The sequence below is a fragment of the Apaloderma vittatum genome, unplaced genomic scaffold (genome assembly GCF_000703405.1).
Source record: "Apaloderma vittatum isolate BGI_N311 unplaced genomic scaffold, ASM70340v1 scaffold22029, whole genome shotgun sequence".
Lineage (NCBI taxonomy): Eukaryota > Metazoa > Chordata > Aves > Trogoniformes > Trogonidae > Apaloderma > Apaloderma vittatum.
The window spans coordinates 26,961-40,173 of NW_009733794.1; the positions used below are offsets into that span (position 1 = coordinate 26,961).

At 42.5% G+C, this 13,213-nt stretch overlaps 1 protein-coding gene across 2 annotated transcripts in view; it reads right to left on the reverse strand.

Moving 5' to 3' along the window:
• TLK2 (tousled-like kinase 2) overlaps positions 1-13,213 on the reverse strand; it is a 38,543-nt gene that overhangs the window by 21,693 nt on the left and 3,637 nt on the right. The window contains exons 2-6 of one of the 2 annotated variants that reach the window (XM_009876047.1): positions 8,063-8,134; positions 5,556-5,625; positions 4,452-4,495; positions 3,239-3,334; positions 260-427 (exon numbers count right to left, since the gene is read on the reverse strand). In XM_009876047.1, coding sequence (XP_009874349.1) covers positions 260-427; positions 3,239-3,334; positions 4,452-4,495; positions 5,556-5,625; positions 8,063-8,134 — 450 coding nt within the window. The remainder of the gene's footprint in view (positions 1-259; positions 428-3,238; positions 3,335-4,451; positions 4,496-5,555; positions 5,626-8,062; positions 8,135-13,213) is intronic. The other variant, XM_009876048.1, reaches the window with a different exon arrangement.

The window sequence follows — 13,213 nt, forward strand, 5'->3', positions numbered from 1 at the left end:
GCCTCTCAGATGTTGCTATTTTGATCTACATAATATTTTGAGTCATTAACTTAAAAGTCAGGTAATTTTATTAAACAAGCAAAGCCTGGGACCTAGAAATCTTCACAAGGAAGATGAACTTACCAGGAGATGGTAGACTTGGTCACATCAATAAACCAGGCTGCACTTGAACCCCTGTCTTTGCCCAGAAAAGCTTCCAATTCCCCATCCCTTAACTAGAAACATCCCTCAGGATTCAAATCTTTTCAGAGCTGCTCACCGAGACAAAAGTAAAACAGAGGCCACCTCCCCTCTGTGCCAGCTGCTCATTCTCTAGCCGCTGTTTCGCCAGCATCACCGACATCAGCGTTGGCAGAGCAGAGTGTTCCTCCTGCGGTTCCTTTGCTGTGCTGCCGTCTACCCCATACAGCGGCTGCTCCACTCGCCGCTGTAACACAGTCAAAAAAAATACAATGAACTTTTTTTTTTCTTTTTCTTCTTCTTCTTTTTTTTTTGTTTTTTAAAGGCAATTCTCTCCTCTGCCAAAACTGTTGTCAGCGAAGCAGCAGCTCAGGAATGGGCAGGCAGCACGGTGAGGATCTGATAACTCAATTGTTCCAATGGCAGACATCAAAAAGTAGATGAAGTTAACAATTAAAAGAACAACAACAAATGAACACACAGGACAGAATTCCATGTCAGTTAACACACATCCCCTTCTTTCGCAAATACACATGTTTCAGAGCCAGTAGGGCAAACCAGGTTGTAGATACAATAATCTTAGTGCATTGTGATTTTGGTCAATGCATTCAAAACTATGCTCCTCGAAAATTTCTAAGGACTCATTATAAAACAGCCAATGTCACGACACATTCGTCGTTCTGGTGAAGTAACCAGAGTCAGAACTGCGAGATGTCAGCAACCTAACCACGACAGGGCCCAGATATCACAACAAGCTGTCATTATAGCTGCGACCAATCTCCTGCAAGATAAGGAAAGTACTAATGCATTTTCAAAATCTTCTAAAGATGCCTAACAGCTCTTAAAGGCCACCTCCTTTCTCCTGCTGTAGACTCAATTTTCCATCCAACTACGATACAGGAACTGGGTTCAATAAGAGCAAGAATCATCTGAGCTACATTGATTACAACACTCAATCCTACTCCCTTTGCTTTAAAAGCCAGCCCATCACTGCTAAAACTTGGCAGTCTGGGTAATCATCATTCAAGTCCTTCTAGGATGTAACTCTGGGCCAGGCATCTGCCACACAGAAAGTCAACATTCAGGTCAGGCGTCACTTTTTCTTAAAAACCTAAATTGCAACCTGAAGCCCATTTTCTGGCTATCATTACAGATGTGACGAGCGTGCTTTCTTCCCCAAAAGATGCTTGTATATGAGAGCAACTGTGCAAGAGCCTGAAGACCTGCAGATCATTCTTCTGATCAAAGGAGATGCAAGGCATGGCAAAGCAAAGAGATTTGAAGACAAGAAGTAACATACTGAAGCCATTACAATTCCTCCTCAAGTTCTGATTGCAGAAATTTTCCAGTACAGTGTAGATTAACTCTCAGGTTTGGAGGAGGTTTGTCGATTGTGAAAGACATTTTAACACTCTGCTCTCTGCCTAGACCATACTGACATCTGTAATGGGCAAGATACTCAATCTTCTCCAATTTTCACTCATATCCCCCTGTTTTGCTGGCCCTAGCTCAAACCATTGATATTCGGTTTGTAAGAAGAGGACATATCTTGCAAATGCACTTGGTAGTTTGCCATGAATAAGCAAACATTACAAATTTAGCTGCAAGAGGAAAGAAACAGAAGATAAGAAACACCATGAGCACCCGCGTAAGGAGAGGCACAAACTGGCCCAGCTGAAACTGCCTCTAACATCAGTATTCGCCTCACGAGAAACGCTCTGTTCAAACTTTTATCTACTCGGTACATACAAGTGTAGAAGAAGAAAAACAAAGAAGGAATCCGCTCGTCCCATTATAAACCCCTGTAGGGTATCTCATCTGCCGGAATAAAGAACTGTCCCTAATGCCTCGCTGCAGCATTCAGAGATCCTATCTCTTTCATTAATTTCTCTTTAAAGAGATATATTAGTGAATTAATGTAAGATAAAAGGAAGGGCCATTCAATTAACAAGTTACATTTTAATTTTTACAAACACAAAAACTAGCAAGGAGCAGAGGCGAAGCTCTCCCTTACAGCAGCATTTCAAAGCTGCTGAAATCTAGCAACACGTATTGAGCTGGGAGCAGAGCATTCAGCGTTGGGATTTAGTTCAGAACACATTCATGAACTGTGCAAAGGTCTCTGCAGAATAATGTAATCAGTAAAGACTTTGCATTTGGTTGTCAGAATACCAACCTTTCCCACAATGCTCTGTACTTTTGTGACGCTCAGCAAATGCTGCAATTTTTTTAAAGGGAGACCCAGGCAACGGTCAAAACTAGAGATCAGACACCAGAGCCTTTGAATAGTGCTCTGCTAGTTGAAAGAAGTTTCTTTAGCTGCTCTGTGCTAAAACAGCTTAAAAATACTGATCATTTCTTCACATTCAGATCTTGCAGGTATGCTGTGACAGCAAAATGGAATTATGTAACAAACACCCAGCAACAGATGTGCATGTATACACATTTCTTTGCAAGTAGTTGCTAATGTTCCTTGCAAGTCACATGCACATAAACAGAAGTAAAAGACCTTCCCACTGCAACCCTGGTGTGCGTGTTTTTCACTATACCCAAAGTATCCAGTCCAAGTCAGAACATCACTCTACTAGTGCTATGCATACAAGGTACTCCCAACTCAGTGGAGACCTTCACGAGCTACAGTGGAATACAAGGGAACTGATACGTCAGTTCCACCTTTTATTAGGAACAACAATCTACCCATAACCACAGAGCATGCTAAAAACATTCACCCTGCATGCTTTAAGCTCAGATATTCTTATTAGTTACAACTGAATTAGTAGTTACATGGTCCTACATATCTCGCTTTGCTGTCAGTACTTAAGTTTCAGATTTATTTTTTTAAAAAAAGAGAAATGGCTACCTGCCCACGACAGGGAGGTTGGACTAGATGATCTCTAAGGTCCCTTCCAGCCTGTGCCATTCTATGATTCTATGAATAAGCCAAACCACTCACCAGGAGACAATTCTTTCCTGTCCAGAACCTTTTATTACCTGTCAGAAGCATGGGCACCAACCTAATCAACGCCATGCCAGCTCTGCCCCCCGGGAGAACACTTACCGGTAAGGGGTTGGATAAGGAATGCTGCGGTGACGACCTGGCGACGGGCGGCACGCTTCTACCGGGACTGGTTCCTGGGCCGCTTCCCCCAGCAAACTGGCCAAAGGAACAGATTTGATCGTCAGTAATTCCACAGTGATACTATATTTAAGCAAATTTAACAGAGAGAGAAGAAACATATTAACCTTAGAAATGAAGCCTTACAGGCTCTAGGGGCTCATTTAAACAAACTGAATATAAGCTAAGAGGAAAACCTTAACATTTTATGTGCTTTTTTTTCGAAAATAACAGCAAAAGTACTTCAAACATTCATATTGGCGCTGAGGAAGTTTTTCTTTTTAACATGGAAAAATATAAACCTGTACACTTGGATATAGATCAACTATTTAATGAGCAGAATTAGGAAGATTGCTCCCTGAGATGTGCCTGTGCACCCCAGGAACGGTGAGAAATGCAGACCTCCACTGAAGCATCGTGCCAGTCACCATTAAAGACAGAACAGGTAAGCAGCTGGGCAAGCAGTCTAATTGGTGCAGAAATTTTTATGTGTCTGTACCACACAGCGTACACATTTATAAATAACTTCAGATAGGAAACAAGTGCTACTAAGCACTTAATATCCAACTTTAAGTTATTCAGTAAAATAAAGAACAAACTTAAGAGAAAAGCTTGAGCTCTGGATTATGCAGACCTAGAAAAACTTCAGAGACTATGCAATAGAAGGAATATTGATTAGTATGTTCACCAGTGTTTTGGGGAGGGCTCGCTGTCTCCCACGGGGAGGCAGCCTCCCATGGCAAGCTTTTCTGAAGATGGAACGCTGTAAACAACTTCCTACTCGAATCAGCAGGACTTTGCAGATAGATTTTGTTTTGCAGCCCTGGACCTGTGTCAAGACAGGTTTGCACACTAGGAGATACCCTCATACGAGATCCAGCTTCCTGAAGAAATCAACCTTGAACCTATACTTATGTGTCTGCTCTTGTAAAAAAATTGCTTTATCAACTGTTCAAAGAAATGTTAATTTAAAAATCAACTTCCAAAGGTGTCCTATCCTCTACCTCATCATCACATTTGAGCGTATCACGTTAACATCATGGATCAATGACCCCGATGATGGATCGCTAACGGAAGTCACATTACAAACTTCTACCTATGGATTTTGCATAGTGTGAATTCAAGCAGATTTCTCAGACAATGTAAAGATGCTTACCTCAAAATAATCACTAATTTTATGTCCTCTAGGAGTGCCTTTTCCTAAAAAGGAAAACAAAGGATGAAAATAAGCGTTGATAGTTTTAAGTACAGAAGTTATGATGCCGTTCTGAAAAACTACTATATTTTGACACTCCTTTTCCTGTACAAAGGTGCAACACCTATCACAACAAAAACTTCTGCATGACAAAAGAGTGCCCCAGGGTTGCGGCTCTTGTGCTGTTGTTGGGAGGGTTTACACTTGACAATTCAATTAACTCTCAATTCAAAACATGTCAAATCCAATCAAACAGTATTTGCACTTGTTAAAGTACTTAGAAAACAGTAAACATCACTGAAGTTGCATAGGTTCTCCAAAACTCCCTTCAAGATAAGGCCAGAGCAAAGGGTTCTTTTACTCCTTCGCCTTCAGGTAAATTACTACACGTTAGATCTCTCTCAAGCATTCCTAGAATGAGTTAGAGACATAATTACTGGTGGCTTAATACCAGCTCATTAAATCTTAGTCCTTTTCTCTTATTATAATATTATCAAAGCAGCTCTGTCAACACGATCCTCGTTACTTTCTTACTGTAAGAATAAAAGAAATAGAAATCTGTCCCCATGTCCATTTGCAGGAAAATCTCAACTTGGACTGGAGCACACTGGATTTTCCCTAGCGCTCTGAGACAGTACTGCCTGCTTTATAGTCGAGTACAGTTTGTTCTCTATTTGTTATGGGGAGAACTTACTCTACCGAGGAAGGCATACATCTCAGAAAGCAAGGAAGAGAGTACAGCTTGTATTTTAAAAGTCTGGCTGCTATATATGTAGCGACGTGGGACCAAAACAACACTTCAGAGAAACCACATTAAGCCTTTGGGCAGTCTGTCCCATAAAAATGCGATAGTTTGCGCGAATGAGCTGAAGACGAGTATTTTCCTGCCAGTGAGGATAACAAGGCTCCCAGAAGAGAACTCCACCGTCATGGAGCAGTTTATAACAAGCTGCCTGACACACCCTTGAGAAGAGCCATTAGTTTCCTAGGACACTGACTGTGCAAAACGTGCACAAATTACCAACCGTTCAGAAATCCTGCAGCGGGGTCAGAAGAACGAATTACCTTGACTGGTCTCATATGCTTCTGCTTTCCGTTTTCTATTCCGCTGGTCATTCTGTTTTTTCTCAGGAGTCTGTCAAATAATACTTCAAAATTAACATTTCTGCAGTTATTCCAAGATTTAAAGAAAATGCCAAAACACAATAATCTGCTCCATATCCCCAGTGGCCGTTTCACTTTCCTGGTGCATTTGTTTCTACTGCTGGTACTTTAAGAAACAACTGCTCTCAAATAGCTGCTACCTACTGATGTATGTGCTGCAGAGAGGAGAGAACAGGGTTAAGAATGAGGTTAATTCTTCTTTTTTTTCCTATTTCAGCTGCAGCAAGCCAGCCTGTACCACCCAGCTACCTCACATGGTTAGAAGAACAAGTTCAAACACTTGTAAAAGACCAGTGTAAACCATTTTCCAGTGATCACGATACTGGTGCAAGAAGACTAACGACAAGCGGTTTGAGGACAGACATCCAAATTTGTGCTCCAGGGGCCACTCACAGCCTACCAGGACGATTCATCTTGCCTGCAGCTAATGCTTCTTCCCAAAGCCCTTTGCAGATGGCTGCAAGAACTATCCTCTCCCCCTGCGCACAGCTGTGACCTTACCCAAGACAAGGCAGAGCTCCCTGAGCTGGCAGCCCCAGAAAGCTGCCACAGCTGCAGCAGCTCGTCTGGACGTATCTCTCGTTCAAGGGACAAGTAGTTTGCATCTGCCGGTTCTGCAAGCGAGCAGCAACCCGAGGGGCAGCTCCACAGAGGACTGGAGCAATACAGGCCCAACACAGAGCATAGGTGGAAGGCTTGAAGCCTCCCAAAGTGTCAGGTCTGTCTGCCTGCACAAGGCTACCAAACCTTGACACGCGAGGGCAGAGAAGACCCTGGCACACCAGGGTCACTCGTGTGGCCGAACCTGCTGAAAACATCAGGAAGCACTGTGCTAGAAGCAGCTTACTGAAGTTGCTGGAAAGAAAGGTATTTTGTCATTTCCATCACCAACGTCATTTTAAAAACATCCCTTCTCCCAAAGGGTCTCAATTTCCAAGCTATAGACTTTACAATCACTGCAGCCACCACTAAACTGTAGCCTGGGGGCAGGAAGAAAACCACAGTGCGCAAAGCACAACTCTGGGGGAGGGAAAGCCATGGCCAGAGAGTTTGTGGTAAACCTAAGTTTCATGCTCTTTGGAAACCAAAGTCCAAAGTACCCTGTTTAAAGATCTCTGTCAAAGACTTGCACACAGTAAGCACAGAAATCAAACTATCCTTTTTATCCTATTAAAGGAGGTAAAGCTGACACAGCCAGAATCTAAACCTGGCTGTGTCCCCAGTGGATGCTGGACATCTACCGTCACCGACGTGTTATTGTTTTGGCAAGAGGATGGGGGGATGTTAAGACAAAGGTGGCTATTGTGTCTGCAAAGTACTTTTTAGAATGAGAGGACTGAAAACTCCATAGCAAGTCTAGACACTTGCTGTACCAGCCCCTGTATGTGTAAAAGTCAGCGGCACTGCCTCCTCACTGTGTAGTGAAGAGCAACTCCTGATCGGCGTTGGTGGGACTCTAACACCACAGGCTCCATTACAGCCTCCGGGGAACTGTACGCGTATTAATGAGGTTCAGTTTAAGTTGTTTTTCCATTCAAGTACTTACATAACAAAAATTACGCACAAAATTATCAGCTAAGGACTGAAAAAGCAAGGAACGGTAGCGTTGGTTACATCAGGTTGGTCAATTTAAGTCGCTCCACGGAAGTTCATAAAAACCCAAGTAAAACAAGAATGAATACTAAGTTTTCCACTATTATCTATAGCTACTTGTATGGAGTTTAAGGTACTAGATTCTTGAAAGACTTCACCGGGTACCTAATATCAGAACTGTCATATAATAGAGGGAAACAGGATCCAAAACTCACCTGATAACCATGTGGGAAGTTCTTTAAATGCATAAGAAAATGCATTTGAGATTTTAACATTGGATTTTAAAGTAAAAATGTAACTCTACAGTTCATTTTGCTGCTTTAGTAAGTGTTTTGAAATAGTTAATCCTAAAGCAGTGAGATTAAACAGGGACAAAGCATCAATTTTCACTTCCCCACACTGGTTCGTGAAAACACTACGCTTTGTACAGCCTTCTGCAAATTCACCTATTTCATAGGTAAGACAAACTTTTCCATTAATGCTCTCTGGCTTTTTATTTGGCCAAAACTGTATCCAGAACCAGCAAACAAAATCACAGTGCAGCTGAAAACAGTTTCACAGGCCTAGCTTTAGGAATGCTGGGTTTTGGGGGCTGGGTAAAATCTGTCTGCTGTGGTGGGAAGCTTCGAGGAGAAGTGTCTCACAGCATGGTCCAAGGACTCTAAAGTTAAGGTGCACACTAAATACCACCCCTAGTCCCTTTCACAGCCCGAGCAAGAACACCCTCACTCCCTCTCACACAGTTCCTTCCATGTTTTTGCATTCAGTCATGTTCACCTTAAACCCAATTATCCTGAGGATTTGTGCCTGCTTACCTCCAATTCTTTATCACTCAGAGAACCCACGCTGCACAAGCTCTGGTTGGAAGACTCACTATTTAATGGACCCTAGTGAAAAACAAGCAAAGACTGTTAGAAATAATTTCCATACAAGGCAGATACGTCCTATCAAACATTGCATCTCCGGGCTAACTACGCTGCTCTAAGTCACGTGGATACAGCAGCAACACGAGTCAAATACCCAGACACATGGTGGGGCACTAAAATACTTCCCCAGTCGTTTGGAGCAAGACAGAAGTTGGACTACCAGTCGAACGGCCTTTTCTCAGTAAAGTGATCCAACCTTTGCAATATTTCAGTGTCAGTTTATATCCTAACTGCTCTATTTAGCTGAGGCAGCATTCATAAAAAGTCTAGAACAACTGGTTTGTGAAAGGGAACTTCCGATGTGTTCAGTCGCAGTACTTCCAAGCTCAGCTCTTCAGGCAAGCATCTGCTTGACCCTGGGCTAAGAATTCTGAGGCATCTTCCATCTGGCAACGCAGCTCTTACTGTTACCAGATGCTGGCAGTAGCACTGATTTTTCTTGAAACGTGTATTTTTTTATCCTATTTTTAACACTCCGAAAGGGAACAAGGGAAAGCTGGGTTAACAGCAGTACAGCTGGCACCCATAAGACAATCTCTCCCACTAGGCTACTTTACGGACCCAGCGCTGACCTGCGACAGAGCAGCTGCTCCTGCCAAACTAAAGCAACAAATTCAAGGGCCTGGAATGGATTTACTGAAAGGGTATCCAAGTACCTACAAGAGTCTGCCTGCATCTTTGCAGGCTCCACTGGATAAACAGCCGCATTTTTACGTATCCAAGCAGCTTTGAAAATTGCTTTTTAAAATCTGTACCCAAACCGGTTTTAAAAGGAAAGAAAAGTGAATCATGCAAAGTCACTGTGTTTTAGCCTAGTGCTCTGACACAAAAGTATCCTCCTACAGATCTAACTTAAGAAATCTAGACGAATTTGACAAAGATATAAAAACAAGATTCACAATTGCTGATGGAATGCATTAACAGGAAGAATGACGTGATAAAGCCACCTCTCCATTAATAACTTGTGAGCATCTTTTCCCAAAGATTCATTCTATTTTAGCATCCTTATTTTTACAGTTACCACTACCCACCAATCAATCTTTCCTCAAGGCAAAGCCACTTCTCATTACATACTTGAGTAGAAGACTTATGAAAGGGGTGAGGGAGGGAGAAGCCTTAACACCACAGAGAAATCCCACAGTAGCTTATTTTTGAGGGGAGCAGCTCTCTTTCCTCCATTTACCATCAAATTAAACCTGTGACACAACCCAGCTGTTACTAACCCCAACTTCCAAGCCGGCATCCCCAGAAAAAGTTCTGATTATGTTCTGTATTGCACTGGGAATGTTAACTACCAAATTTGCTTCTCCTAAAAGGACATGCTTAGTTGCTTCAAAAAAAAACAAACCACAAGCCAAAATACCTGAACAGCTCGAGAAGCTACATCTTTAGCAGTCCCTTTTAGCAAATTACTTAGAGTATAAATTGGCAATTTTTCTTAAAGTTATAGCATTACCCCTTCATCTCATCACACCAATAGCTCAAGACCAGGAAGATATTTTACCACATCTCTTCAGCAATAGTTGTTCTTTAAATAAAGCAGCAAGCTCCCCACCACCCAGTGCGATGGCTCACTAATGCTATAGGCTACTCCCATCTTCTTCGTTATTCCAGGGATTTATTCCTTGGCCAACATAACTTAACAGAAGTGCCAACGCTAACCTTAGCTACGTCCACATGAAGGCCTCATCGATTAAAATAAAGTATAATATCTTATGGCAAGTGTTAACAGAAGGTTAATCTTTTTACCCATGTGAAAAGCTTGTTTATAAATTACACGAATGCTGTCTAAAATCCTTCTCCTCCTCTCATGAACTCAACCCGCAGCAGCACGTCCGAGACATCAACCTTCTGTGCAAGTGTGAAAGCTTCATTAGGTGCAGGAACGTCTCGACAAATTAGCATTTGCTCGTCTCAGATGGACGGGCTGAGCTTCTGACACGATGAAGACGAAAGTTTCCACATTCGCTCAAATCTCGCTGCCTCCATTTTGCACGAGGATAGCAAATGACAGGAGTAGCTGCTTTCAAAACGCCACATTTGAGCTTTTCAGGAACACTGGGGTTGAAAGGGTATGTCCGTGGCTTACAAAGGGCCAGCGTTTCAGTAATGAACCTGTATTCTGGGGTCACCTGAAGAAATAAACTGATGAGGCCATCTATAGTTAGAAATGATCCTAAGTTGTTTTCAGAAATACAAGTTTATCCACTTCAGCACAAAAAGAAAATAAAAATCCACTCAGTTTGCACCTGAATGTAAAGTTTTGGAGTACAAGCAGCCGGAAAAACATCTAATCCAAAATGGTTTTCTTACTTCCAGTACCACAAGGACCTGAACCAGCTATTCCGTGTGGGAAATTTACAGCTCTGACAGTTGGAATCAAACCCATTTTTTGCATCAACAAAAGAGCAGTTCAGTTCTGATCACAGACTCTCAAAAAAAAAAAAAAATCATGTTTTCCCTTTACTTTAAAACTTCCTCTAGAGATGACACAGTCAAAATCGTAAAATTTAACTCAATGCAATAGTAGAAAGGGTGAAAAGGTAGTAAGTACTTAGTTACGGGATGAGAAAAGAACAGTTTGTCAGATATCTAGAAGCATCCAGCAAGTTCACTGACATATGCATTGATACAGCAAACAAACGTGGAGTTAATTCTTTGTGGGCAAGTTTCTTGCTGATCTTCTAGATGACCTTTCCCTGACACTCCTCTTACAGGAAAGGATGAGGCCTATCTTACAGGCAATGAGCTGAAGCATCTTGTTCATGCCAAAGTTGGCCAAAAAAAAGCGCATTGTTTTGAGGTATTCTGGCTATGGAGATACAAATTGTTCATTGGAACATGCTGTACTCGAAGCAATAAAGATGCAGTCCCTAGGATGTTGAAGGAACACGGCCTAGTCCTCAGCTGCAGCTCTTCTCATGTAGTTAGGCAAGAGAAAGAAAAAAGCAAGTTTTCCTGATCATCCAGCTCGATGGCTGGTTTCGCATACAACCTCGTATGATCAACCGCTCAGAGCAACAGGTTTAGACAGTGGAGATGAGAAACTCTACATCTGAGCATCTCCCCCTCAACAGCCAGTGAGTGTGTGTATTAAAAAAACCCTTCAAATTTGTGTTTTATCATTCCTGATTGTTTATATTTAACTCGGCAACTGACACTGGATAAATGTGCGGTACTTAATTTAGCATACCATCGTAAGTGGTCATGACACAAAAGGAATTAAAGGAACAAACCTGAATTTTGGAAAAAAACCAAGCAAGCAACGTCAAAGATTACCAACACCAGAACATTGCTGAGAAAAGTGGCAGTAGGCAATAAAAAACACGCAACGGTTTACACACGAAGGGCTTATAAATTGTGTTCCTGAAGAAGTCATCTGCACTGGCATCTGGCTTTTCTAGCAGAGACTACTTTGGGATAATACCGCACTTCTCTGGTATCACTTACAGCCCACTCATCCACTGTACCCTGTCAAGAGAATTGGTGATGGGGCTCAGCAAAAATTCAAAATACGTGGGTCATCTGAAATAACCTAATAGTTTCTATAGTGTTTACCCAAATGACAAGCACAAGAACAGCACACACTTCCTCCTCCGCAAGGAATTTCTTCCTGAGATAAGCTGGCATGCTCTTTTCCCTTGTGATTCACCTATCAATTGCTGCTTCTGAGTCCGTGACCTACCTCTGCACAACAAAACCTCCGTGGTGAGAAGTGGATGCAACCGTAGCAGGCGCTTTCAAGACTCCTACTCAAAGGCAGGAATTTAAAATCTGTCCACTCACACGAGCTGGTTAGTCATTTCTCCCCCTCCAAGAGCCCTGGAAAGGCCACAAATGAGGCACAATGGCTGAAGTTTCAAGAGAAACAACTCAGCTCCATAATAGCTCCCATCGGATCTTCCGTAAGAAAGCCAGCCTGACTCAGAGCACCCTCACCTATCTCCTCTTCAAGCCCATCAGCTGCCTCGTATGACTTCTACATTTCCTCAGTCTCTCCAAGCTCCCCCAAATCGATCCCTCGGGTCTGCCGGCGACTCTCAGGTTGGGCAGTCTCCATTTTGTGCTCTCCAGCTCCTCGTCCTGAAAGGGAACTCTAGGAATTCCAGCTGCCTCGCCAGAATCTCCAGCCTGGACTTACAGCAACGTGCATTGCAAAATTCTCTCGCTAACTAAATGGCGGAGACATGCTTCATTACCTCAAGCCAAGGTAACCCGAGTTCTTGGGAATTCTGCAGCAAATCAAGAGATTTCAAAGGGAAAAAGTCAATCCTTAGTGCTGCTTCCGCGCAGGCTTAACTCAAAGTGAAACGGCCAAACGGTTCACCAGTTACTGTGGTCCAGCTCTACGGTGTAAGACAGGTTTAACATATTCTTATCCTGTTTCCAACAGCACGTAAGTATGAGAATTACAGCCTGCTTCTTAACTGGGCTTTTAAAAAAGCTCAGTATCACAGACAATAATGAATCCCCGAATCACCCGGGTCTTTTTGCCACGAGAAGTTAATCTACTGTCAGATGGTCACAGGTAACCTCCACCATATCAGATGGGTGAGCAGATCTGCAATAGGATTTGCTTGGCTTCCATTATGCCTCAAGAGTTCTCAGTCGAAAAAATAGTATTTTTATTTTACTGACGGCAAACTGGTCGGAAGGGTCACGCAATTCACCCTAACCCTCAGTTCAGGGGCAGAAATAGAACAGAGATCTGACAACTATTTCTGGGCTCTAGTAACCAGACAACATGTTTGAAATAAGTAATGTTGCACACAGAAGTATCCAAACAATTTTCAAGTATCTGGCTTAAAGTCCTGGCACACTCTGCTGATAAATTCAATTCTAAGTTTCAAAACTCTTATTTTTAGTTTTTCTGGTGACACATGACACCTGCTAAGGACTGTCACTCTGCAGCACCACTCTACTCCAAGGAAGACACAATTTTTCTCAAACACGCAATTCTCAACTTGGTAACTTTGCTGCTAAAAAGGTCACTCAGAAGGCCACACAGTTGGTAGTTACCGAACTGATCAAGTTCAGCAG